This window comes from Diadema antillarum, unplaced genomic scaffold (genome assembly GCF_040938485.1).
Source record: "Diadema antillarum isolate AM-2024a unplaced genomic scaffold, OU_Dant_1.0 scf00000146, whole genome shotgun sequence".
NCBI lineage: Eukaryota > Metazoa > Echinodermata > Echinoidea > Diadematoida > Diadematidae > Diadema > Diadema antillarum.
Genome location: NW_027271035.1, coordinates 516,874 through 543,906, shown reverse-complemented (window position 1 = coordinate 543,906; position 27,033 = coordinate 516,874). Strand labels below are relative to the sequence as shown.

Here is a 27,033-nt window from a genome sequence, read left to right as displayed (position 1 = left end):
TCACCTAAGCAAATCACAATACGTGGTTGCAATCAAAATCATTTTAGCTGAAAACATGTGCAAATTCATCATTCCAAGAGTTTCTCACTTTAGGTCTGAGTTTGATCAAACTTCTCCCATTCTCATTCGTCTGATTTCACTGAATTCATCAAAAGTCAATTTAGTTAAAATCTCTGTCTATTTTTTAAAAAGTTGGAGTACACATGGGCAAAACATAAAGGTCTGCACACGGGCAAGATATAGTCTCCCAGAGTCAAAGAGACCAACCTGTATGGCATGGGTACACATGGGTCTGTAGAGGAAAAAGGCACTCTCCGGTGTGAGGTGGTAGCTAGTGACCATCTTGACCAGGTCAGGGAAGTGTTTGGAGTAGTCCTCTATACTCAGCAGGTTGGAGAGGAAACCGCCCAGCTGCACCAGGGTGTCTTGGCACTGCAGGTAGGCAACATAAAATGTAAAGCAAATGTAGAAAATATGATAAAGTATACAAAAGTCTGCAACTGCAAAATCCGGCATAGAAATTGAGTGAATATGTGAATACATAACTTGTATAATCCTTGAAATCCACTGTGTGATTAATGCTGTTATCCGGCAGAAATATTAAAGGTAACCTGACCATTTTACATTGTGCTTCACATGCACTATAAACCTCAATATCTATATGAGATTAATTTTTTGCACAGAGCGGCTAAAAACATATTTGCAGACTCTTGAATTCACACTGTGCAATTGTCAACCCATTCAAAATGTGCAGATAAAATTTGGAAGATATTTTCATGGGTTTTAAAATTCAGGCTAGCTAAAAGTTGTGCAAAATATGTGAAAAATTAGCGTACCGCAAAAATTTCTGCATTTACATTAGTCTGTATATTGCTATATTACACCACGCTATAAAGTGAAGTCAAACATTTAAAAATTTACCATATGGAAACTGAAATCACAGAATTTTAGCTGAACTTGAACTCCTTCCTTGCACGGATCGTATCCACAACTGTTGATGTCACATCTTCTCTTAACCTTGAAAACCACCATATGAAACCAGATGGACCTTTTTTTTTCCAAAAAACAAAACTTATTCCAGAGATTGAAATATCAGGACTGACAACCTAAGTGCTCTATGTACCAACAGGAAGGCATTGCTTGGTCAAAGATCCTCACCTGGTCATACAACATGCCGACCAGCTTGAGATGGGTGCCAGCATCGTGCTTGAAAACCACACGGTATTTCTCCTGGGCCATCAGGATGCACATGGTGACTGCTAGGTCATCCTCCAGCAGAGCCTCTTTAAGCCGTTGTGAGGACCTCTTGGTATTTCGCACCTGGGTGAAATATCCTCCCTGCACAGTGGTGTAACAAAAATAATGATAACAAAGACACATGCATAATACACACTTTAACCCTAACTAGGCCGGGGGGGCCTCCGAGGCCCCCCCCCCTCGACGTTCCGCGCGATATATCGCAATCGCAAAAAGCTATCGCCGCGACGTTTCATGACTTTTTTCTTTCGAGTCTCCCGCATCTTTTGACACCAAATTTGCGACGCCCGGGCGCGCGGTTCCGAAGTTACGCATAAATATGTACATGCATGTCAGACCAAAAATTGCTCAAAAACGTTAATTCGTGTACAATTTCAATGCAAACTGTGCTTACTGGCAAATTTCATAAAAGCATGATTATTTTGGTGTTTTATTGATTAAAATCAATGAATAACATATTTTCTTGTTCGGAGCGATGTCGCGGACAAATTTCATCGAAAAAACAATGAAAAACATAAAGTCGAAAAAACAAGGAAATACATAAGAAATTCAAAAAAACAATAAAATACTTAAGAATTTTTTCTGATATCACAATTCTTTTTTATTACATTTGCTAAGGACACTAAAAAGAATAATTACACAAAAAATGTGCCTGTTTTGAGCTTTATTTTGTGATTTATACCAATTAGTCTGATTTCATGCATCATCATGCATAAATTAGCATAATTTAGCATAAATGATGATTTTTGGAAAAATTAACTTCATGGTATTTTAGATTACATCATAGGCAATGTGTGTGGCAATTTTCGTCGCGATCGCGCGGTCGACGGCCTAGATCTGGAGGGGGGGCCTGGGAGGCCCCCCCCCCCGGCTCTATCAACTACCTAAATAGCCCGGCCTAGTTAGGGTTAAGACATTACTGATCAAACTTCTACACACAAAGCAGAGAGTTACATGGCAGCCAGCTAGACTTTTTGAAGGCTTCGCTTACCATAATTTAGCATAAATGATAATTTTTTGAAAAATCAACTTTAAACGTTTTCGATTACATTGCAGGCAATGTGTGTGCTGTATTTTCGTCATGATCGCGTGGTCGATGGCTGAGATTTGGAGGGGGGCTTGAAAATTCACAAAGGAGATTTTAAAAGCAGTTATACTCCATGCGACTATGCCACAAATATTGGGGCTGGTGAACAATGAAATAATGTGCTTCAGTCCATGACTTGTATCTTTTCCAAGACACCAAACAAGGCCCTTCCCAGTGGTCATGAAAAGGTCGTTCAGTCTAGCACATGCTTCAAGAAACGCCCGACACGTCTTGACCCACCTCTGCTCGTAGAAGCTCTCCACCGGCCAGGGCCCCCAGCTGGTCTGCGGTCATCTCTTCGGTCACTTCAATACCAGCCATCTTGAGCACCACTTCTCGCAAGATCAGTAGATCAAAACTAGTGGGGAAAAGCAGCATAATTACTTCATTTCAATACCTGTCTCATTGTTGCCTTGCGTTTGTTTGAATGAAAAGTAAACCTATTGACATATTACACAAAATTTCAGTGGACACTTCTACCTTGCAAAATTCTAAAATATAATTATATTATTTCTGAATGTTATATCTCATTTCCATTCCATTATTTCACTTGATTCTTATGTTTCCCATGAGCTTTTCGAAAATACAGAGACCTTAGATGGGTTTCTGAAGTCTGTGTTTACAAAGCGCATGATAAATTTCTACAGCAAACTGAATGCAAGTATTTATAGCTACATGAAATGGAAACTTGTTTTCAGGGAAACGCATGGCATGCTTCTGATCTACTTTCTTAGGGTTAGGATGGCAATGATCTGAGAAATAAATTCATTGGTTGAAAATGAGAAGGGCGGTAAGTTGTCTTGAACACCGTGGGTTCAGTGGCAAATTAACGCCTTTCTCATTCTCACTCGACGAGTTCTAGATGTGAAGGCAAAACAATAAATGAGCACATGGAGGAGAAACTGTAAATATGTATACAAGGCAAACACACTGGGAAAATAATAAGAAAGAAACTTGACTCACCTCCTTCCAACCTTCAGTTGGTTTGCTACAAACTGGAGCAGACCTGTCAGCTCTATATTGTACTTGCGAAACATAGCACCACAGAAAGATGCGAGACCTGCAACAATCAAATCAATACACATTACATAATGTAAGTCACAATGCTAGCAGTATCTGTGACTAGTACATCTCTGATAGTCTAGTAAGAAGTGGCTCACCTTGCACAAAAATACATAAAAACGATGTTTACCTAGCAACAGCACACCTTATCAGGAAAGTAGGACTTTTCTACCAATGATTTTCAACCAATTTTATCTTGTCACCAAAATATAATGCCTTGACGGATTATGAATACTCAGCAGTAAGGTGTTGACCCGTTGAGGACAGGCTGATTTTGCTACAACATGCATTTCCCATAGACACTAGCCCGAGTGTACTCAGGACTCGTCCTCAATGGGCGAAGAGCTGCCAGTAATGTAGGTATAAACTCCATAATAGCTATCAATTCAAGGTATGACCATTTGAAGTAGTTGTGGGGAGAGAAAAAGGAAGTAACTCACTCTGCATCCATAATGAGAGACCGGTGTCATCGTGTTTCATCCTCTCCTTCTCTGGGTTGGCCAACGCCTCTATGACGCTGTCTGTGCATTCAACAGTGGCTAAGGAAACCTACTACCATGAGTATACACTTCATTACCAAAAGAGGAACGGGGACTCTTGGTAACAACATGGCTACAGGCCTTGTATGCCTTTATTCTGGTACAAACGTCACACCTATCATCATTCAAGAGATGTGGAGGTCCTCACTTGCTTGACTAGAACGGTTTTGAAGATGTATCAGACTTGTATGTAATTATGTGTAGACAAAACAAACACATCCCTTCACCTTTTTGCCTTTTGTTCTTGTAATATATCAAAAGCATTTGCAGGAGCAAAGAATACTTGTTTGTTTTCAAAACGACAAACTGGAAATCAGCAAAGCAATTTAAGACAATGGAATTACAATCACATGATACACATATTTTTATTTCAAGAAGCAATTGTGGTTTAAAATCTGACAAGATATGGAAAGAAAGGTACCTGTAGATGATCTAATTTCTAATAAAGCTGTCACCAGAGTAACTTATCAAATCAGCAGATCGTCGCTGGGTTGACAAGACCTTGTATCTGCAAGTTTGGTGAAAATGGCTTTTTTGGATTAATGGTCAAATAATGGGTTAAGTGATGTCCTGTCCAAATATCAACTGTCTTACTCTAAAAATGAAGCCATCACGGCATGTCAAAGGAAAGGCTATCCCATTCGCCACAGTGCTTTGGCTGCCATGTTTATTTGCTCTCCTGAACATTTGACATTTTGTAGATACAAGGTCTTGTCGCCCCAGCGACGATATGCTTTTATCTATCTGAACTTGCAGAGTTTGCACTTCTTTGCATAGAGCCGAGCATATATTCGCACAGTGGACGTGACCACAAACTTATCACCTGCACAAAACATCCCCCCAACATTTCATATATAGAGAGAGTCATGTCAGAACTTATTCTGATTATCATCCATCAGGTTGTATTCCATTTTGAGAAGGATACATGCAAGAACATCATAGGACAGCGATGTCAGGTATTTCAATGAGTCCACCACTGGACCTATCAAGTTGTCGTACATCTGAATCTGGGAGAGCACCTGTAACCAGTAAAAAAACACATACAAGGATGCTATATAATATCATGCTATTACGGATCAACTGCAGCACTTTACACAAAATAAGAATCTCCAGTACACAATTTTCACCTACAGTTAAAAAGTATTGGTCATCTTACCAAGATTTTATTCTGCTCCTTGCAAAAGGTCAGATGGGATTTGTTTGCATGGCGTGGATTTGTCATCTTCATACCATGACTCCATCTATGCCCACACCAAGACAGGTGTCTTCATTCATCATGGCAAAGGAATGCACACACTGGAGCTATTTTGGGAGTACGTATAGGGTTTACCAAGGATACCCTGCCTGAAACACAATCACACTTCCTGCTCTCTTCCTGCTTACTAAACCCGTTGTTTGCTTCCATTGTAGATTGGCATGGAAGACCCCATAGTGTTGTGCAAACCATCTGAAGTCTCTGGCACAGAGAGGCTTAAGCCACTGCTAAGAAGAGACTCACATAGGAGAAGAGGACCCCAGGGTTGGAATGGCTCAGCTTGCCAAGCTGCCTCCCAGAAGGCTTGACATTCTCCTTGGTCAGCCGCTTCATGATGTACTTGGCCCTGTCCGTTGTCTTGGCCTTGGTGCGAATCAGGGGCGGGTGGATGCCGTAGCTGTGGTTGATCCAGCGGTTGTACAGGCAATACCTGATAAAAAAATTCCAACAATGATATTACACTTTAACACTGATTTAAAAATGACACTGCAAGATTTTCTCAGCCCTTTTTGTGTCCAGGCACTAATAAAGCACTTTGCATTTGCCAAGCTTCTTCATCAACATTCAGTAATCCTTACAAACTTGGCCTAGTTGTAAAGTTAGCAAGCTCACTCAGGTGTAGCAATGTTCCAACAGGAGGGCCATGGTGAAACAAAAGGGATTAATGGGATTAGGTAATCTCAGTTATCCATACAAACTTGACCTAGTTGTAAAGTTAGCAAGCCCACTCAGGTGTAGCAATGTTCCAACAGGAGGGCCATGGTGACACAAAAGGGATTAATGGGATTAGGTAATCTCAGTTATCCATACAAACTTGACCTAGTTGTAAAGTTAGCAAGCCCACTCAGGTGTAGCAATGTTCCAACAGGAGGGCCATGGTGACACAAAAGGGATTAATGGGATTAGGTAATCTCAGTTATCCATACAAACTTGACCTAGTTGTAAAGTTAGCAAGCCCACTCAGGTGTAGCAATGTTCCAACAGGAGGGCCATGGTGACACAAAAGGGATTAATGGGATTAGGTAATCTCAGTTATCCATACAAACTTGACCTAGTTGTAAAGTTAGCAAGCCCACTCAGGTGTAGCAATGTTCCAACAGGAGGGCCATGGCGACACAAAAGGGATTAATGGGATTAGGTAATCTCTATTCACTGACAGTTAGTTTTCAAACATCTGTGATACTCAGCAACTGAAGCACACTAAGGGCTAACAGGAGTAATGCTGTAAAACCAGAGATTTTTTAGTGCATCTGATTTTTGCCAATTTTGTGGAAATTTTATGCTGCGAAAGAGGCTTGCAGCTCCAATTCGCAAACATTTCATGCCACAACTTTTTTTTTCTGGCTTTACAGTACCACACAAATATGAGAAAGGTAAAACTGAAACTGTTCTTCCAGTGATACGAATCCAATGCAGAGTACTGTGAGAACAAGAGATTATACATGCTGGTGGGTTTTTACCTTCTGTGATACGGCAACATCTTCATCATGGTCCACACTTCCTCGGAGAGACAAGCATTGCACGGCATCATGCTGATAGAGGGCAGTATGACTTGTTCAATGACAGAGAGAAGTTCATGGAACACTGGATTCTGGATGTCACATAATGAAAAATAAAGAAGAACACACTCAAATGTGGTATACATTATAATATTTATTAGTATGGACATGATTTTATTTTCTTATCATTAAAATGTCATAATTTTCATCTGACAATGACAATATATAATAAGAACTGTTGGTTCTTATAATCATTAGGACCTGTAATTTCACAACTCTTTACAACTTCCAAATTCCACTAAACACCTAAAAAGAAAATGTGTTGGTAGTTATGCTAGTCAATATGCCAGCACAAAAATCCTAAGAATATCATTTTCACAATTATTAACATTGCATCATCATCTTTTATTCATGAATGATTTTTACATACCATCTCACTCCTCTTTGGTTCTGGCAGTCCCGCTCTCTGCAAGAAGAGAAATTAAAAAAAGAACAGAAATTAAGACAAAGAATGTGCAAAATATTACTCACATAGGCATAACTCAATACTCTTTTATCAAGCCAATCAAACTCATTGCTAAAGGTGTCTGACTTACAAACAAACAGAAGAGCAACAAACAGGCATTGCTGAATGTATAAGCAATATGCTCACTCCACTATTACTGACATAAGACTTAAAAAAAATGAACCTATGACTGAAACAGACCAATATAATGTATTGCACACCACACACTAATGAGTACAGGGCTGTCAACATCATTTACCCATCAAATTCAGAGAGATTCTACAGGGCAATCAGAGAGATACTTGTATGTTACATATATCTCAATGGAAAAACCAATTCCCAGATCAGGGAAATTTTCATATTCTCATCTAGACATGAGGAGATACAAAGGTTTTCCAGAAGACTACCACATAATCAGGGAAACTTAGCAACTGGGAGTAGCCCTTACTCTCATCCTGCCTAAAACCCTGTTTTAACAGACCTTAACACAGCAATGTTGTGACAATGTCCAGAGAACAAAATTCCTCCAAAATTCCAATAAAACCGCAGGAGAGAGTGAGGGATACTGTTTTAACAGACAAACACCAAAAACCTTGCCTGGGTAGGTTTCCACGATGGGGGTGTGTCAACTGATGAGACTAGCAAACCTATCGGCCAGCGCAACCTATTGCTCTAGACTGTGCACATACAATCCCTGATCATAACTACATAGTCATCACTGGTTACAACCTATGCACATGATCAAAGGAATGTTACCGCAACTGCGTTCTAATAGAAGGGTTGTCGGGGTAGTGTCAGAGTAATGTCAGTTTTAATGCTAGACAGAATTAGGCAAAAGCTACTGCTACAACGTCCGAGCAACATTTTGTGGGGACCGTTTTAACAGGCAGGGTGAAAAAAAACTACCCCGACGTTACCTGGATGTTGCTGCAGTAGCTCTAGTTTGAAAGGCTCTGTTAAAAACAAGAACCAAGATGCCAAAGGAGCTTACCTCAACGAGGAGGGCCTTGCCGAGTCGGACCATCTTCCAGATGAGGACCGGCTGCAGGCTGATGTAGGGCCCCAGGCAGCGGCTCATCTCCAGCACCCCCTTCATGTCCCACACGCTCTCCACGCTGCCCAGGCTGCTGTGGTTGGGAGGGGGTGACACATGGTGGCCCTTGGCTCCCGCTGGCTGGCAACATCTGGACGAGGTTTACAATATGAATCTTCTGAAACATTTGCCACACCAACATTTCTAACTCGATACTTAATATCAAATTGTGTATACCTACTGGCAGTATTCATGGAATGTTGTTGTTGTTATTTTAAAGAGAGAAAACATGGAATGTTTATACCTTATTTCTTCGTCATTTTATGATATCATGTAGATTTATTTCATTTATGTATCATCACTGGAATTCATCAGTGTTGTGAACATGATAACATTATTGGTGCATTACAATGGCGGCTTAAAAATCAAGTACAGGGATGCAAACTACACAATTGTTGAAGTAAAATGCTTGAAGCCTGCGCAATGGTACTATACCTTGCAAAATGATTTTTGGGGGCAGAATTACTAATGCATGACAAAGTGTATATAATGGTGCAACATGGCATGTTACTGTAATCACAAATACTTTATACTTGTCATGACACAACAATCTACTTCCACCAGCTAAGACTCAGTAAGCAGTGCCTGAGGAGGACAATCCATTCAATCTTGAACACACTAAAAAGAAACAAAAATTTACTCTACTTATTCATGCCATGAGATTCAGAGAAGCACATGGTCACAAGCTTACTTTTTGTAGAGAGGCTGGAGTAGAGACTCCACAAGTTTGCAAAGGGCACTGGCCACAGAGGGCTGGGAAGTGGCCGCAAAGTCAGGCAGCTTGCTTAGCAGCTTCTTGGCGTGGGTCCAGTCACCAAGATTAAGCAGAGCCTCGCAGAGTCCTATCTTCTGGTTGTCTATCACCTGTAGAACACAAGCACACATACGTGTATACAGACACAACAAATATCAACTAAGCAGTTACATTTATAGTGCTTTTTGTGTGTGTGTGTGGGGGGGGGGGGGGTAGTGGAAGGGGCTCAGTTGTTTTAATCGTTTTTAAGGTTTGGCAATTTGTACTGCTTGGCATAGAATCAGGTTAAGATTCATGACTGTACAGTATTCCATTGGTATTCAGTATTACTATGACATGTATAAGCTTGCTTGCCCTTAAACAAAATTTTAGAGAATTATTGTATGCACAAATTGTTTTTTTTTTTATTACATATAATTATGATTTTGCCTATTTGTCCCACTCCCCTATAGTTGTTTATGGTATGTCTATGTCCCTTTCTTTTGGACATTCTTTTTCTTGTCCTTTATCATTGCATATCTGTTTTTATGTGATTCGCGATCTACGTTAATGTACAGCTTCAATATTGTAAATACATTAATGGGATCAGCCTTGAAAGGCCAATGGCCTACTGCTGATTTCCACCACCATTTATTTTAATTGTTATGTCTATCTCCATCCCATACTTTTTAATTCTATGTACTTGCCTGAAATAATTTTGACTTGTATGTCTAATTTGATTGATTGTCTCTCTGAATGTTTTTTTAACTGAGTTTGTGGGAATAAACTGTTCCCAGGATGCGGCTAGGCACCTATGTGCGGCAGGTGCAGTTTCTCTCATTGATGAAACTAATCAATTAGGTATGAGGTACGCTCACCATATCAATATGAGAGAAAACTTGCGTTTGTTCCCTGAATTCTAATATATGTCACATATTACAGTGATATTCAAGGTTTCACGATCTATGTATCCCCTTTGTCTAGTTATAAATTATCCTTAAAGACTTAACAAATAAGTCTGTTTGTATTTCTCTATTGGACTTAAGCATTACTTTTGTAGGGTATATCTTTAGAGTATACTAATATAACCGTCTACTGGTATATTGTATATAAATTTCATTCATCATGCAAACAGTAACATGTGAAATGGAAGTGCTTAGAAATAAGACAGGGGTCTAGACACTAGACAATCATGCGGGATGATGAATGATGAAAGATGGATAACTTGAATAGCTGCAAGCAACAATTATTCTATATTTGTTTCTTAATTTTCTTCAATGAAGAATGCTTAACATGACATGACATGACACACTTTTATATGTTTAGGTTAGTTTAGTTTAGTTTAGTTTAGTTTAGTTTAGTTTAGTTTAGTTTAGTTTAGTTTAGTTTAGTTTAGTTTAGTTTAGTTTAGTTTAGTTTAGTTTAGTTTAGTAGTTTATTTCTTTACTTAAAAAATCACATTAGTCAGACAGCTGGCCTAAAGAGGCCTATGAGTGATAAATATATATACAAAATAATGTTATACATAATATATGAAAATATCATGTAATACATACAGACAAAAATAATAATATATGCTTCAAAGAAACAACAGAAAATGTTTGGAAAAATGCTACCGGACTCTCTAGTTATTCCTTCATTTCCTTTGTAGACTTTATGCTCACTTTCTTTTTAGATGTTCCAGGACATTGTGGAAAGTGATAACAGGGAGATCCCCTTCAAGAATGACAAGCCCGGAAACAAATGGTTCGGGCAAGTCATGGCAAGAAATCCAACGTTGTCATTCAGAAAGCCACAGGGCCTGGCATGGAGAAAGCCGTCCTTACCAGAGACAGACTGGACAACTGGTTTTAGAGGTCTCCACGACTATCTGGAGACGTAAAACCAGTCAAGCATCCTTGACTGTCCCAACCACATCTGGTATGCTGACGAAAGTGGGTGTGCAATCGCCCCTAAAAGCGACCGTGTCTCAGGGATGAAAGGTTCCAAGTTCGTTTATGCTTTTACACCGACAACAAAGAAAGACAATGCTGACTACTCTGGAAGCAGCTTCCGCTTCCTGGAAGTTCGTCCCGTCCTTCATCATTTATACTGGGCAGCGAGCTTCTCGCAACTGGAAACCTCTGTAGGGAGCACCAGGCACATGGTACTACAGCTTCAGCAAGAAAGGATGTATGAACAGCGAATTCTTCTTCTCTTGGATCGCAAATTATTTCCATCCTTTCTTGTGAAGCCTCTGGACCAACTTTCCAGGGCTCCTACTGGTCAACGACCATGCAAGTCACATCGATCATCATGTTGGGAAATTCTGCACAGAGAACGGAATAATTCTCTAATAACTGCATGCACATTCATCACAGGTCACACAACCTCTAGATCCCACAGTGTTTGCCCCATTGAAGAAGTCCTACAAGAAGGCTAAATCTGCCTAGAAAGATGAACATCCAGGTCAGTTTCCTACCAAAGCAGTCTTCACAAGCATCGTCTTGAAGGCTTGGCCAGAGATAAAGCCAGAGGATGCTCGCGCAGCCTTTAGAGTTCCAGCTCTCTATCCATCCAGAGGGGAGAACAATCAAAAGAAGGTGGCAGCATCCAAGCTCTTCAAAGAGGCTCAATTTATCCCATTGACTCTGACCTCTTCTCAACCTGCCGAGACAAGCTCAACTACAATTGCCTCATTCAATTCCTCAGGGTCTTCAATCTACAGACTAGAGAGTACACCCAGCTCGTAATCATCACGTCTTTCCTGACTCATTGCAATAAGCAGTCACAGAGCTCCAGTCAGAGGACTCTGTTGCACCTGCCCTGGATAAGTACTTGGTTTACCCAGAGGAGACAAGAGTGCAAAAGGTCAGGGAGGAGCTCCCAAGGGCTATTTCAGGAGTCAAGATGAGAGCGTACCAAAAGAGAGAGGAGAGGAAGCAGGAGTGGAATGGAAGAGGAAACGAAAGGAAGAGATGGAAAGCGAGGAAAGAGGAGAAAAAGAAAGAAGGCGGCATGGACGGGATGTAACCACTGTAGGCACTGGTTTCACGTTGCATGCTCAGAACTTGTTGGCATGACGACGGAGGAGATCGAGGAGGTTGATTTTATGTGTCAGTTCTGTATCGATGATTAAATGAGTAAGCACCAGTCTATTCATTTAACTTCAGCCGATTTCCCTTATTTTTTTTTTAACCGAAAAGAACATGATTCTCATCGTGTGGTCAGGTTCCAAATGTATGCGCACACTGTTTGACATTACAATAAATGTTTTGAGGTGGGATTTTTTTTTTCCTGCTAATGTTCATGATTCATTAATTTCATACTTCTAAGTGTTATCTGGAAGTGCATCAATGTTCTTAATTTCAAAATGTTTCAAAATATGAACCATTTTTCCATGCCAATCTACAATGTCACATAAATATGATTTTTCTTTGTCTTTCAGTGTTCCATTTCCTCTTAATTTAAGTGAGATTTACTAACATTACAAAGAACACACACTAATTATTTTTTAATGACATTATAACTATCCTTTGTATTTATTAGTATATTTGTTATATATTTTGAGAGTGTAAACCCTTTTACTTTGTTTATAATGTGCATTAATATACTTATAGTTGTTTATTTATACATTATACCTATTCATTTGTGCGCGTGCATGAACCTGCACATTCATCAGATGCTCTGTTGAGCAGGTGGCAGAATACGGGTCTCTAGGAAACAATGTTGTCAATGTTGTCAATTGACCTGAAAAATACTTGGTGTTTTCCGTATATTTTACTGTAGGTATGTGCCCACTGCCCACAGACTGGTCACTCTTGACCTTGCGAATTGTCATTGTGCTTATTATTGGTGCCCCGTGTGTTGAGCGAGTTGCATTTGTCTAACTCATACTACTAGTAATCAATTCATTTCTTTTGGCTCTTTCAGAGAGGGTGGCAGATTTTCCAATGTCATAAAAGTGTTAATATGCCACAAACCAGGATAATTACTCTTCTTGTGTAAGCACTGTATCAACATACAGTACACACATATACCCATGCAAACATACATATAAAGATACACGCATACCAACATTTTTTTTTTCTTTTTGGCCCAACATCATTGTAGTATCTAAGCAAAAGACAGGGATTCAATGGACACAAAGACACACTCACCTACATGCAACATACGTACTTGTACACTCCTCCACACAAATACTTACAACTTGAATACCAACCTGTGCATCACAGGCATCCTCAGATAGATACAATGCAAGAGCAACTTGAAGAAAGATGTGTTTCGTGACAATCAAAATCTTCACCTTACGAGCCGTGAATGTCTTGCCAAAATACGAGCCCCTTTCAACACCACATATCTAGAAACAAATACATCAAGCTAAAATACCCGCACCACGGTTCAACTTCCCATACCAAAATTGACCACACGCAAAGGCATAGGTTCTACACATGAAGCCAGCGGTCAAATTTTGGAGGGCGCTACAGTCAAGTTATGGGCAGCTTGTTTACTTTGACATATCATTCGACAAGTCTCTCCCGGTGCTTTAAACTAACCTGCTCATCTTTCTCCTTTTCTTTGTCCTTGTTCTCATCCTTCTCGTCCTTGTCGACGAGCACGGCCATGCTCATCTTGCGGGCAAACTGCCGGGCATCGATGATCTCCTGCTTGTGGGACTTGGAGATGTCGGTGTCGGACGGAGCTAGCTGTAACGGGGAGAGGAAACACAATTTCATTGCAGAATCATGCTCCAAGAGACTCAAACCCACTGACTTCATTTGGACAAGTGCTTAAAGGGCATTCGCTCATAGTTGACAAGTGGGCATTCATTCAAAGGCAAGATGCAGTTACATGTACGTCATCATGCATACATACCACACAGTTTAGTTGGGAGAGATTTCATACTCTTGACAGCTTGAAAATTAGACAAGCACTCCAAAATAGGTATAACTCTGTACATGCCACTATATCACTGTTACTACTACGGGAGAAAATGTTATTTCTACCCTAACATCTTCATACTAGTTGAGCAGAAGACAACAGATTTAATGAACATTCCCATGGGGGAAAAAAATAAAGGTGCAGAAAAGTAGGTATGTCAGCATGTCATCCATGTGAAAATTACCTCAAAGTTATCTTGCTTGGCTCTTCCTTAACTTTGAAGAGAGACTCAGCAATAATTTTGTCAACATGCACATTAACTCAGATCAGTTAAACTTCGTAACTGACACAATAGAAATATAGCCATAATATGATCACCAATACTTCATCTCACCTTAGAAATTAAATAGAAAAGAAAAAAAAAAATCTATTATCATATGACTATCAGAAAAATGTCCTCTCTCGGTCCCTTTCCCTAGATTTTTATCACTTTTTAAAAGAAGTCTACTCTTAGTTTGACATCTAGAAGACAGTACATGATCAACTCACATGGGGGTAGAGATCATCCAGCTCCACAAGCCTGTGTTGTAGCAGCTGGGCAGCAACCTTGTGTAGGGACTTGGGGGTCGCAATGTTCTCCTCCTGGAAAATACCATGAATGTTGGAACATGTTATACTGTGTCAAAAATCAATGCTATGCCTGTAGAAAATTCACTTGATCATCAAACTGTGGTGTATTTCAAAAAGGGACACAACTTAATGTAGCAAGAACTTACACCCCCATTCCACAAAGATTTTCTCTGTGCACTGAAAGGGGGAAAAAATCACGGCTGGTGGTTTCCACTGTGTGTTAGGTCAACGTACGTGGCGCTGCAGGGTGCGCAATTGCAAATAGTAGTTCTTCGCCACATTTCAAGCATGTGCACTTATGAGGAAAACAGCTGCGCGAGAGATCAAGGTCAGTCCCCTGCCAGAATTTTGTTGCTGGACTCAACAAGCTTGCCGGGGGAGTGGGGAATGTCCCACTGAGCGTTAACACGATGGGATTGCCAGGAAAAGTTCTGTCAAACGGGACATTCCCAGCGAAGCATGGGATCGTCTGAACGCAGTAATAGATAATGAATTCAGTAAAACTGCACACATTCTTCAATAGGGTGGGGCCTATGAATATTCATGAAACATTGGAAACATTTCTCAAGAGTTCTCACCTTGTAAAACTGGAATTTGAATCCTAGCACCTGACAGACAGTGAGAGGATCACACATGTATGACTGCAGAAGAGGTACAAAGAAGTTGTGCAGATCGGGGGCTGTCTCAAACGCCTCTAAGATGATGTCTAGCACGCGGTTTGGATCCAAATCAAAGCCACCTGTGCACAGACAACACACAGCAAACATTTTGCAAGATCCTGTAACGATCACAGGTATGATAACCTTTAACCCCCAAACCCATCTCACCCTCCCCACAAAAATAAATAAGTAAATGAATAAATACATGCAGAAACAAAACTGCAGTTATGGTGGTTGACAAGCATTTGCCGCAACTGACAGATGAGCATCGATCAATCTTTTTCTTTTTTTTTCAATTTGATGTAAAGACTACCAACAATCTAGCCTACTACAGAATATTATGCTCTTCACAAAACTACAAGTTTAACCAAAACGTGCTCTATAACTATTAGAGCTATGGGAAAAATTAACTTCATAGACATGTTAATTTAAGCACTACAAACCACCCCTCTCACACTCTTCAGAGGAAAAGAAAAGAAAAATGTACTGGACGCATCACGACTTTCATGAGTTGAAAAACTGATGAAATTTTGAAATAAAATCATATCCCTCTGTTGGTCTGAATTTGTTCATACCAGATTGGCATGGTCCTCATTGATTTTCGCAGTGACATTGAATTGAACTGAACTTCTGTTGAGTATAATACTGAAATCAAATTACGTTCTATATGTCATTGCAACTGATTGAAAAATTGCCCTATATCCATGTAAATATGATTAATTTGAATATACAATGTATATACCCCTACGAATAACAAAAGAGCCTGATTAATTATCTTTGAAACGAAACCTCACTTGTTATGATTGGGTGTTCCTGAAATGTGCAAAACAGCAGAGTATGGGGACAGATCAAAAGTGAAAAGTAACACCAATTCTGTTATTGATAATGTACTGGTTTAATGAAAAAAAAGGCCACTGTACTAAGCAATGATGAAATGTGAGCACTTTCACAAACTCCAATTTCCCACACATTACATGCTTGCCTGGTCAACGTTTTTGTATAATTTTAGTCAGCAGGCAGATACTGCTGCACTTTTTAATTCATTGATGAAACCTGGAATCTAATGATAATCTTAACATGCATTATTTCCAAGCACAAGCCATCCATGAAAAGACATAATTTGGGGATTACTGTATACGCTATATATTTCGCGGGGGTTTTATTTTCGCGAATTTCGCGAGTCGGGAGCTATTCGCGAAATTAACAACACGCGAAAATATTACCTTCCAAAATGAATCCCTTACCTTGATGATACGAACATTTCAGTACTAGTATACCATGTCACGGCTTACCGAACAGACCATACTGGCTAAGCTTGTTTACGCACGTCCACGTCTACTTACGAATACTGTAGAGAGCCAATCCATTATCGCAAGGGGACCACTCGTCAGAAATCTAGCGCGATGGACTTGACCACTTCAAAAATGTTGAATTCCAACTTACTAGTTCGCAGAGTTTGGTAAGTTTTTTTCATGCAGTGTATAACTAGTATCATTCTTATTTGCTAGTAAGTTGAAAATTCACACTTTCTTTGCCACTTCATATTTTCTCTGGTCCCCCAATCGCGAATTTAACCACTCGCGAAAATGTGTGACGGCGGCAATTCGCGAAAATTTATGTACGCGAAAATTATAGCGTATACAGTATACTGCTTGACATAACACGTGTGCTCCATTTACAATATTTCACATTTGACCTTTCCTCATACTCAGTTGTACTGTGTATTCAAGGAATACATAATGTAAACAAGTGAGTTGCCATTGTAAAGAAAATTTTATCAAACTTTCCTATGATGTCAATGTTTGAAGGAAAGGATGTGGTTTCAAGAGAAATATGATACATCAAACTGGAACTGCAGGTCAGTTTACCACCACTCACCTATAAGAGCTTTGATGTTGCGGGATACCTGGTGACTCATAGAAGGATCCACTGTGACCTGAGTGATGTCTGATACTAGCTTAGCAAACCCTTCACTCTCTTCTCGTAAAAGGTTGAACTTTTGCTGTTTGTAGCTGAAAGGTACAGAGTTTGGCACAAAAAGAAAGGGATTCAACTACAAAACACTGTCAATGTAGACAAAGACATCCGGGACCTAATCTCCCACTGGGTTGAAGCCTGTTCTGAAGTAGTATTTTTGTTTTCATTTTCTGTTCTAAGAAAGAATGATGTTGTCTCGAGCATATTACCAAATTTAGTGAACAGTCATCACCTTTAATAAACCAAAACTGTACAATAATAGTGGCAGTGGATTGATCTTACAATAATGCAGATAATCTCACTCAAGATGACTGTAGGTCTGTTGAATTCATTGCAAAGCTAACAGTCATCTTTGGGCTGAAGCTAAATTCTTTCCATCCTATCTTCATATATCAGGCAACTTATAACAAGATGTGCATTCTACCACAACTATCAGCGGCATGACTAGTAGAGGTTGGATTGGGGATAATGAAGCTTTTGAAAGTTTCACATACTAGAGTTTTGTCTTGAGACGCACGTATCTCTGAGCGAAGGCCTGCTTGTTGTTGAGGGTGCCCACTGTTTCCAGTGTGTCATTGTCCAGCCTCTCCTTGAGCAGCCCACTATCCAAGAAGGCCTGCAACAAAATACACACAGATAACTCAACTTTATCATCACAGAATCGCCATGATGTGCATTGCATGTGGTCAATGTGGAATTCATATTTCATCTTATCCCACTCCCACAATGCATTATATTACTCACACAGTGCATTAATTGAATGCAAATATACTGCATTATATGCATGCATTACTAAGGCATCATAAGCCTCAACGTAATTTCATTTCATTTAGCCCTTCAGCCTCTGTGAAATATGATGACACGTAGGCTAATTAGTAATTTAGCTTATGAAGAGCTTGGCATGATGAAACACAAAGCATGCACCATTTGTCAATATATAGAGTATAATAGGCAAAACACCACCTCCCCAAGTAAGAATTAAAGACCAGGTAGTATGGGAATTCATGGGTAGTCCAATTCATTCGCTGCACACCGAGGTACAATCAAAACTACAACTAGTTACGGTCAGCGAATATGTGCATCGAAGTGGATGCTCATCTGTAATGGTTGACTCCTGTCAAGATTCTGCCGCTGTGTGTGTACCATACCTACATAGAGTGGAGTGATAGAGCTGTACACAATTAATTACAGGGATTATCGAATATATTCAAATCTGGCCAGCCACCCCACTTCACGAATCCCAACGCTACTGGGTCTCTGATATCCTCAGCGTATTACCATGACTACAACGTGAATGCATGGTATGAAGCTTTGAAGGTAGGTGCCCTCTTTGTCACGAGAGCTCAATTTCATAAATGTTAGTCTGTAGATTGCAACTAGTACAAGAGGGAACATGCAAACGAGCAGATCAAATTTCCACATGGTTATGACGAACAAGAGACCCGCGGGTCTAGCGCTCACCTGAGTATCGCAAGTTCACCTTTCACGCAGTCACTAATCTAAATTATTCACAGCTCTACCAAAATTTGACGAGGCATTCTCAAGTGGAAGATGAAAATGTACAATAAGGGCCCAATTTTTTCAAGATTCCTTAATTTGGGGGAATTGGGGCCCCCTGGGGCCCTCTGGGTGGGGCATGGTGCCCAGTTTGATAAATTGAGATCCTGACCACCTAGGGATGCTACCTGCCAAGTTTGACAAAAATCCATCATGAGGTTTTCAGGAAGAAGATGAAAATGTACAATTCAGGCCCCCATTTGGACCCTTCCAACCACCCCCCTCCCCCTACCCCCAAGAGGGGCACCCCTGGATCTCCTATGAACAAACTTGAAACTACAGTCATTAATGTACTCACTCATAGTATTATCTCAGCTCTATAACTTCTGATTCTAGAGAAGATTTTTAAAGATTCCTTCATTTGGGGGGTTTGGGCCCCCTGGGGGCCCCTTGGGCGGGGCATGGTGCCCATTTTAACAAATTGAGATCCTAACCCCCTAGGAATGCTACCTGCCAAGTTTGGTGAAAATGGGTCATGGGGTTCTCAAGAAGAAGATAAAAATGTACAATTTAGGCCCCATTAGGACCCCTCCTCACCCCCACCCCCCCCCCCCCCCCCCCCCCCCCCCCCCCCGGGTCCCAAGGGGGGCACCCCTGATTCTGCCATGAACAAACTTGAAACTACAGTCATCAATGTGCTAACTCATAGTATTAACCTAGCTCTATCACTTCTGGTTCTAGAGAAGAAGGTTTTTGCGGATTCCTTAATTTTGGGGGGTTTGGGCCCCCTGGGGGCCCCCTGGGTGGGTCATGGTGCCCATTTTAATAAATGGAGTTCCTAACCCCCTAGGGATGCTACCTGCCAAGTTTGGTGAAAATGGGTCATGGAGTTCTCAAGAAGAAGATGAAAATGTACAATTTAGGCCCCATTAGAACCCTTCCCCACCCCCCTCCCCTGGGTCCCATGGGGGGCACCCCTGATTCTGCCATGAACAAACTTGAAACTACAGTCATCAATGTACTAACTCATAGTATTAACTTCGCTCTATCACTTCTGGTTCTAGAGAAGAAGATTTTTACAGATTCCTTAATTTTGGGGGGTTTGGGCCCCCCTGGGGCCCCCCTGGGTGGGGCATGGTGCCCATTTTAACAAATTGAGTTCCTAACCCCCTAGGGATGCTACCTGCCAAGTTTGATGAAAATCGGTCATGGGGTTTTCAAGAAGAAGATGAAAATGTAAAAAGTTTACGCACGACGCACGACGGACGACGCAGGACGCACGACGGACGACGGACGACGGACGACGGACGACGGACGCCGGACGAAGGGCGATCGCAATAGCTCACTTGAGCCTTTGGCTCAGGTGAGCTAAAAAAAAAACCTACTCCCAAAAGGCACATCATGCCACTGTACCACAATACTGAGACATGTATCCCACACAAGTCCCACCTTTAACTTTTAAATTCTATTCAACAAATGTCTGTACGAGACTCCGGTATTTTGCAAATGATGTAGCAGCTGAAACTTACTGTACAGGCTCCCAAGAGTGCAATGTACGTGTCCCTGGATGAGGTGTCATCTCTTGCGATGGTTTCAAGGTCTACGTGATAGAGAAAATATTACAAAGAACATGTTACCGCACAACTTGGCAATTTATTCTCTGTACTCCAGAGATTCAAGTGTGTAGAAATTTGTGCATGTTCACAAATATCCATACGTGAAATCATCCGCAGAGCTGTGTGCATAAATATAGCACTGCATTGTGATACCGAGAGTTTGCAGTGAATAGTAAATCATTTTGGCACAGCTACATTTGAATGCACAACTTCTACTGGTGTTCTGCTGAACTGAGACATATATTTGCTGTGGAACTTTGCTATTAATGAAATCAAACAAACCAACACTGCTCTTCATTTTTTTCTTTTTCCTTTTCTTTTTTAACCACATGTATAGTTTAGTTTGATGACAATTGACTCAAGGTTGTATAAGCTCACAACATATATATATGGACTGGCACTTAATTTCATTTTGTTCAGGTATCTGTCGCAATATTTTAAGTTTTTGCAAGAAGCTGAGAGCTCTCTTTGGGTACACCCCCACGGAAAGTATGCCTTCTTTCCCCAGGAAATCTCCGGCAGATGAACTTACCTTTGATGTGGAAGACATCAGCCAAGACTGAGGAGACACCAGGGTGAATGTCCTGCAAGTGAAGGGGAGAGTAAAGAGGCCATCGTAACGGGATAACATATCTTTTTCTCTCTGTTTCATTGAATGAGGGGTAGCTCTACAAATTAATCACATACTGTATTCATTCTTTTCCAATAGAGCAGTCCAAATGCATTCCACCTTAGATATACAAGACAATTCTGAGGTCATGCAGAATAGCTATTCAATCAATTAAAAGCATCATGGAGAAAGAAAGTACCATTCATAATCTCAGTCAAACTATTATTGGCTTTTACAGACACCTTCCACTTAACTTCCTATGATTAGTATGAGAGACTCTCCTATAAGGTCAGGAAACGTACAGGTATGTCATCATGTGTATTTAAAAAAAAAAAATAAAGTTAATCTACAGGCTGATACTTACCACAATAGCGCTGAATGCAGACACAGCATGGTCTAACTTCAGAGTGCCTCCCAGGACCTGGTCTATCACTTCATACAGGCATTTGGTCACAACTATTTGTTTGGGGGGGGGGGGGGGGAGGGAAGATGGCACCAATATAAAACATTAAACCTAATTATCATGGAAACTTTTCTTCACAGCATGTCTATAAAACTGTTTGGAAATGTTCTGTGTCATTTATGACCTGGAGTGAAGTCTGTGGGATAAGGATCCTACAGAAATCAGGGGACAAAGCAAATACCAGTAGCATTTTAAATTCTGACTTTAATTCCTACCCTTTATACTACATGTACATGTACCTACTTTATAGATGGCTTTCAGCATAACTGTGTTATCTTTGCTCCTAAAGGAACTTCTCTGCTGCTACATCATATCTTCTAATCTACATATCAGGTATTCAAAACAAGTTACAGTACATGCGTAACAACCACCATGTAGAGCAAATTTTAACCAACAATGTAATCACTGTAGGCCTATGTCATAATACCTTAATTTTACCCTCAAGTAAAGGCATTACTTTAAGGGCATCTTGTGTTCCCCTCAAAGCCTCCCACTCTCCGAGAACTCCAAATCACACCCATTTCCAAGACAATTTTCATGATGGTGATGCAAACACAGCACCACATATGAGCCTAGACTGGGTTCGTCATTATACATGTTGTGGCGTCATACATGCACTGCTCTATGTGCAAACCCACAAAATATAATTAGCAATACCTCTAGCTATCTAGCTCTGTAGCATGCACAATTCCCTATCCTTTCACTGGCTTACCTTGTAGCGGTATGTGCATTTCATATCACAGGGTGTTCAATACCACCATTAACAATGCCATTTATCCTGTACACCACTCTCCTAATGTAGTGTCCTATGTACGAGCTACTTATGCCATACTAAGTGAATGCGAAGAACTTATGCAGTTTAGTTGACACATCATCTTGGCTTTCACTTCCAAGCTGCACTACAAAACCAGAAAAATTCACGAGTTCCATGCAAAGTGTGTTAATACATGTACTTCATGTACCACAGTTTTTATCATGTAGGCCTACTGTACCAGTATACAGCTCATGTGATTGCCTCTATCAATCATTGGTTTTGCATTGCTTAGTAACGAAGTTTGACGTGAAATTCTGAGGGCTTAATTTCTACTTACAAATGTAATACCCTTGATAATATACACAGTAGAACCTCATTATAAACTCACATACCGTACATGAATAACCCTCTTACCATAAGGTGATTTTGCAGTTTCGAACTCCTTTGTACCCCTTATATAGCGAGACACCTCATAGCAAGAGGTAACCGTCATAGTTTTAGAACCTCCATTTTAATGAGGCTTCCCTTTACGAGTAAGTGTTAGCAAGCAATTTTGGGGACACCAGTACGCATTCACTTTAAAGGCCAGCCAATATTACAAACTCAAGTCATCTAGAAGAGTGAAATGACAACAGCTTTTGGGGCATTGCAGAAGAAATTACAGTGTACATTTCATGATAAGACTTCAAATCAAAATCTGTGTTAGATGCATAACAGAAATAGTCACTTTCCACAAGACATCATTATCAAAGTAAAAATGTTAACCACGATTTGTGGAGTTGTAATTTTTGTTCTCACTTGATCTTATCTGTCTTGGACTAGTACTGCAATCTTTTGATGCATTTCGTACAAAGAATACACAAGGATAATTCTCTCCTTTTCACACCCCGTTACACTTGTACTATCGTCTACCTTGGCCAAACTAGCGATATCACTGGAGGCGATTATTACCCTGCCCAACACTTCTGCACTGGGAGACGTCGAGGCAACAAGATTAAAACATTAAAACTGATTGACAAATTGCCCTACAGTAGGGCAATTTGTCAATCAGTTGTAATGAAAGACATCTCGACGGAAGAATTTCATGAATTTGAAAGATTTAAAACGTTGTTGCTACATAGAACCAGTGCTAGCCACTGCTACCTATAATACCGTAATGGTTACTGGTACATGTGCTAATTTATGGCTAAGTGTCCAAAAACTGATGGAGCCACTCCAAGCTATATGTACAAGATTTTGCAATGGATATCCCGACCGTCCTACCCACCCGCCCTACCCAATGTCCACCTGATCTTAGAGTGATTCTCTTTAGTAACCCTTTAAGCCCACCGCACACTATATGACTCACAACTATAGGATTGACAGACCTTGGATCTGAAATAAAAAAGCGCATTTATTCTCAAGCTATTGTGATCTATTTCGGATCCAAAGTCTGTCAGTCGTATAGTCGCGAGTCGCATAGTGTGCGGTGGGCTTGACACACACTGTGTGGGTGGAGGTAAAAATACTCCACTACAAAACTTACCATCGATACTCCCTGTAATGACTCCATCATCCACCGCCTCTGCGATACGACTGCGGCAGAACTTCATGCTAGATGGGGGGAAAGAAAGACACAGACAGGATGCAATTTTAGAGGGGACCATCTTTTTTTTTTTTTCAATTCCTCCTTGGCCATCAAGAATCTGATGATACACCACATCATACATTCACAGGAAAAAAAAATGTTATGCATATCAATATTAACCTCATCCACCAATATCAACTAGAGAAAGAGAAGCTGGTTTCATTTGGTCTGAAAGTGGCTGGGACCATGGACTGTTTAGGATGCCTACTGCAAATGCGCACCGATATGAAGCTGTAAATAGATTGATCCTCGCAGGCCACTGCACTCGTGTATAACTGGACAATGTAGAGCCTGAAACAGATTTGTGAAATGGGCTTGACATTTCCCTTGGGGGATCATGCCTGATATATGTGGAGAAATGGCTTGATACATGCAACAATCACCCTCATTGTACAAAAAAAAAAAAAAGCAGACAGACCAATAAATAACATTTTGCCCTTGCTTAACGAGGCAAAAATAATGTAGCAAATTGATATCAAGGTTATACAGGTTAAATTGGGCCCATTCCATCAAATTAACCCACATATTGATGATTTTTCTCAGCATGAGGAGGAATATTGTAATATTTTTTTATGCAAAATGTGCCTATTGGACATTTCAGGAAGTAACCATAAAACTAAACAATGTAATTGTGGAGCCAGAAAGTAACACAACATCGCAGTATGTATTTTAAGTTGATCTGTATCAATAAAATGGTGTCTATTGTAGGAAATGGAAACAGAAACCAAGAATGCAAAACAATCAGGAAAGTATTTTGCATAAGACATCACTGCTTTCTTTCATTATTGAATATCAGATCTACTAAGACAACCATGGAGAAGCCAAAATTTATCAAACATCCAGATCACAAATTATTCGAATACAGATTCTGTATCATGAATTGATTCACACAACACACAGTTTTTACTGCAATCTTCAATCTTTATTGGGTCAATAACCACAGTTGGCACATACAATTGTATGTAACAGAACATGAGGTATACACAGACATGTACATTTTAGTATACACTTCAAGAACAACATTAGGCCAATTCATTCAGCTTTGGAGTCCAAGGGTGTTGTCCTCACTGTAAAAGTGGAAATTTTTGCGCAACCAGAAACTAGCGCGAAAATAAAAGCACGCAAATATTTTTGCTTGCTATTATGTTCCTGTGAGGGATGTCTTCATTCTGCGGAATTAAAAACATGCCAAACTCTTCTTACCCAGCCAAGCGCGAAAAATTAGTTGTGCAAAAATATCCGCTTTTACAGTAAACGGTAAATACACTGTAAACTGCAGTGGTCAATCAAAACAAGAATTAATGACTGTGAGACTGCAAAACAAGTATATAGTTTCATGTAATTTATTATGTGATAAATCTTATTGTACTAAAATGTACATCCTCCCCATAGGCAACATACTGCAAAATGCAATGGCAAACAATGATCATATCGAAAGTCACTTGAATGATGACAATTGCTCATCAAGTGCATACAAAAAATGTATACTACAATGTATATAGTTAGCTAACGAGAATGCTGGCACACACTGCTACCACTGAGACTCCAACTTGGTTGGGGTACCAACCAGACAGGTTCTGTGAGACATACAAATGTATAGTGTGAGAGGAGAAAAGCTTGACTTTATTACTGTCTCACATGTTGTATTGTACATTGTATATGTAGACCACAATGCAAAGTATGTCAGTCCTCCATTGCAACACGGAGCAGAAGAAATTAGCTTTTGCCATACTTTTCTCTGTATATGACTGTTGCTAAACAATTGAGAAAATACTGAAATGTGCCGGTCATATATGGAGAGAATGATTATGCACAGAACTGATGAATACTCATTCATTAGACAGAGCAAATGAACTCACGATCAGTTTTATGTGAAGTATGTGGGTAGCAGCAAACAGTGTACATGTACACCTGTATGTGTGCATAAAAACAAATAAACAGTAAACCCAATCTAAATTAATTTGCTAAATTGGCACACACACAAAAAGAAACACTCAAAATATGATTCTGTGAATCAAAGTTTAAATTTATCTAAACTTTTCACTCATTTTGTTTTCTTTTGTTCGGTCTTTCACTCCTCCACAATCCTTAGATTAAAATCTCCCAGAGCTGGGTTTAAATAGGTGAATCTACAACTCTCTTGCAAGTATTTTTTTTTCTCCTCCAAAGGTTGTGCTGAAAACAAAATAAAAAGTTCACATGTCAGATTATCACATAGGATAATTTTGCCACTTGTGTAGATGCCTTGTGTAGATGTGGAGAGGGGCCCTTCATGTGGAGAGGGATGCACTTGCCCTTTCTCAGAACTTGCTTGACAGAAAGTTCTAGTTGCCCATGCCATGCCAAGCAGGGTGGGTTTGAAGCTGCCTACATGTAATTTGACTTTCATCTACTCAGCATCCAACAGTTACCGGTACGACTTTGATTACATGTATCCGACACTCTCATCCAGACGCCTCCAAGCAGTGAAGATGCCCCCTCCCCCCCCCCCCCCCCCCCCCCCGAAAAAGGGGATTTTTAGGCATGACCAAGTCTCCTACAAATCTCACACAATTTACCCATAATATTCCCTACAGAAACATGTTATGATTATCACTATAAAATTGTTTCATTTTCATGACTAAGGTTTGAAGTAGGCGAGCTCAAAGTACACAACAGTTGCGGTGTACACCACATAGCTAGCACTGGGTCGAGAGCTTACTTATACTCTTATGTATACAATGTATGTAAACAGTTTTTTCCATATCCAGCCAAATCTCTTATGGGCACCGGTCCCCAAATGGCCGGATAAAGAGGTCCGACTGTAGTTGTCATCTTTACAGGGTTAGCAAAGTGTGATGACAATTTCTCTTTGTCCCAAATCAAAGCACACCCATCAATGAATCTTCCCAGCTACAGAGATAGATGTTATTTGTGTTCATTTTGCATCTTACCAAAACTGTACAGACCATACTGTGATGACAGATTTACTGTACGAGCTGAAATTTTCGCGTACAGATATTTCCGCGAATTGCTACTTGGAGGACATTTTCGCGTGTTGTTAATTTCGCAGTTGCCAGGGTCTAACTGAACTTAGTTATTCACGTGTTATTCTTGCGTGTTGTTATTTTTGCGGTTCAAAGGTGATTTGCGAAAATAAAACCGAGAAAATTTCAGCTCATACAGTATACTATAGATTGACTCTGCCTTTTCTTACATCTATAATAAGATTTGCAGTCCTTTTTTTTTTCTTCCGTTTGTTGCCAAAATCCAAATATATCCAGCAAAAATATATCTACACGTAAAAAAGACCAGGTAGCGCGTGGGGAAA

The 27,033-nt window shown here is 40.2% G+C and overlaps 1 protein-coding gene across 1 annotated transcript in view; it reads right to left on the bottom strand.

Annotated features, from left to right (window-relative positions):
- LOC139721576 (THO complex subunit 2-like) overlaps positions 1-27,033 on the bottom strand; it is a 51,746-nt gene that overhangs the window by 18,128 nt on the left and 6,585 nt on the right. The window contains exons 2-21 of the mRNA XM_071632908.1: positions 23,622-23,689; positions 21,244-21,335; positions 20,802-20,853; positions 20,183-20,253; positions 17,651-17,772; positions 17,058-17,191; positions 15,099-15,259; positions 14,440-14,532; positions 13,566-13,715; positions 8,989-9,161; positions 8,196-8,388; positions 7,130-7,165; positions 6,661-6,791; positions 5,444-5,630; positions 4,871-4,964; positions 3,847-3,927; positions 3,308-3,404; positions 2,585-2,702; positions 1,159-1,338; positions 268-432 (exon numbers count right to left, since the gene is read on the bottom strand). Of these exons, the coding sequence (XP_071489009.1) occupies positions 268-432; positions 1,159-1,338; positions 2,585-2,702; positions 3,308-3,404; positions 3,847-3,927; positions 4,871-4,964; positions 5,444-5,630; positions 6,661-6,791; positions 7,130-7,165; positions 8,196-8,388; positions 8,989-9,161; positions 13,566-13,715; positions 14,440-14,532; positions 15,099-15,259; positions 17,058-17,191; positions 17,651-17,772; positions 20,183-20,253; positions 20,802-20,853; positions 21,244-21,335; positions 23,622-23,688 (2,397 nt within the window). The 5' untranslated portion in view covers position 23,689. The remainder of the gene's footprint in view (positions 1-267; positions 433-1,158; positions 1,339-2,584; positions 2,703-3,307; positions 3,405-3,846; positions 3,928-4,870; positions 4,965-5,443; positions 5,631-6,660; positions 6,792-7,129; positions 7,166-8,195; positions 8,389-8,988; positions 9,162-13,565; positions 13,716-14,439; positions 14,533-15,098; positions 15,260-17,057; positions 17,192-17,650; positions 17,773-20,182; positions 20,254-20,801; positions 20,854-21,243; positions 21,336-23,621; positions 23,690-27,033) is intronic.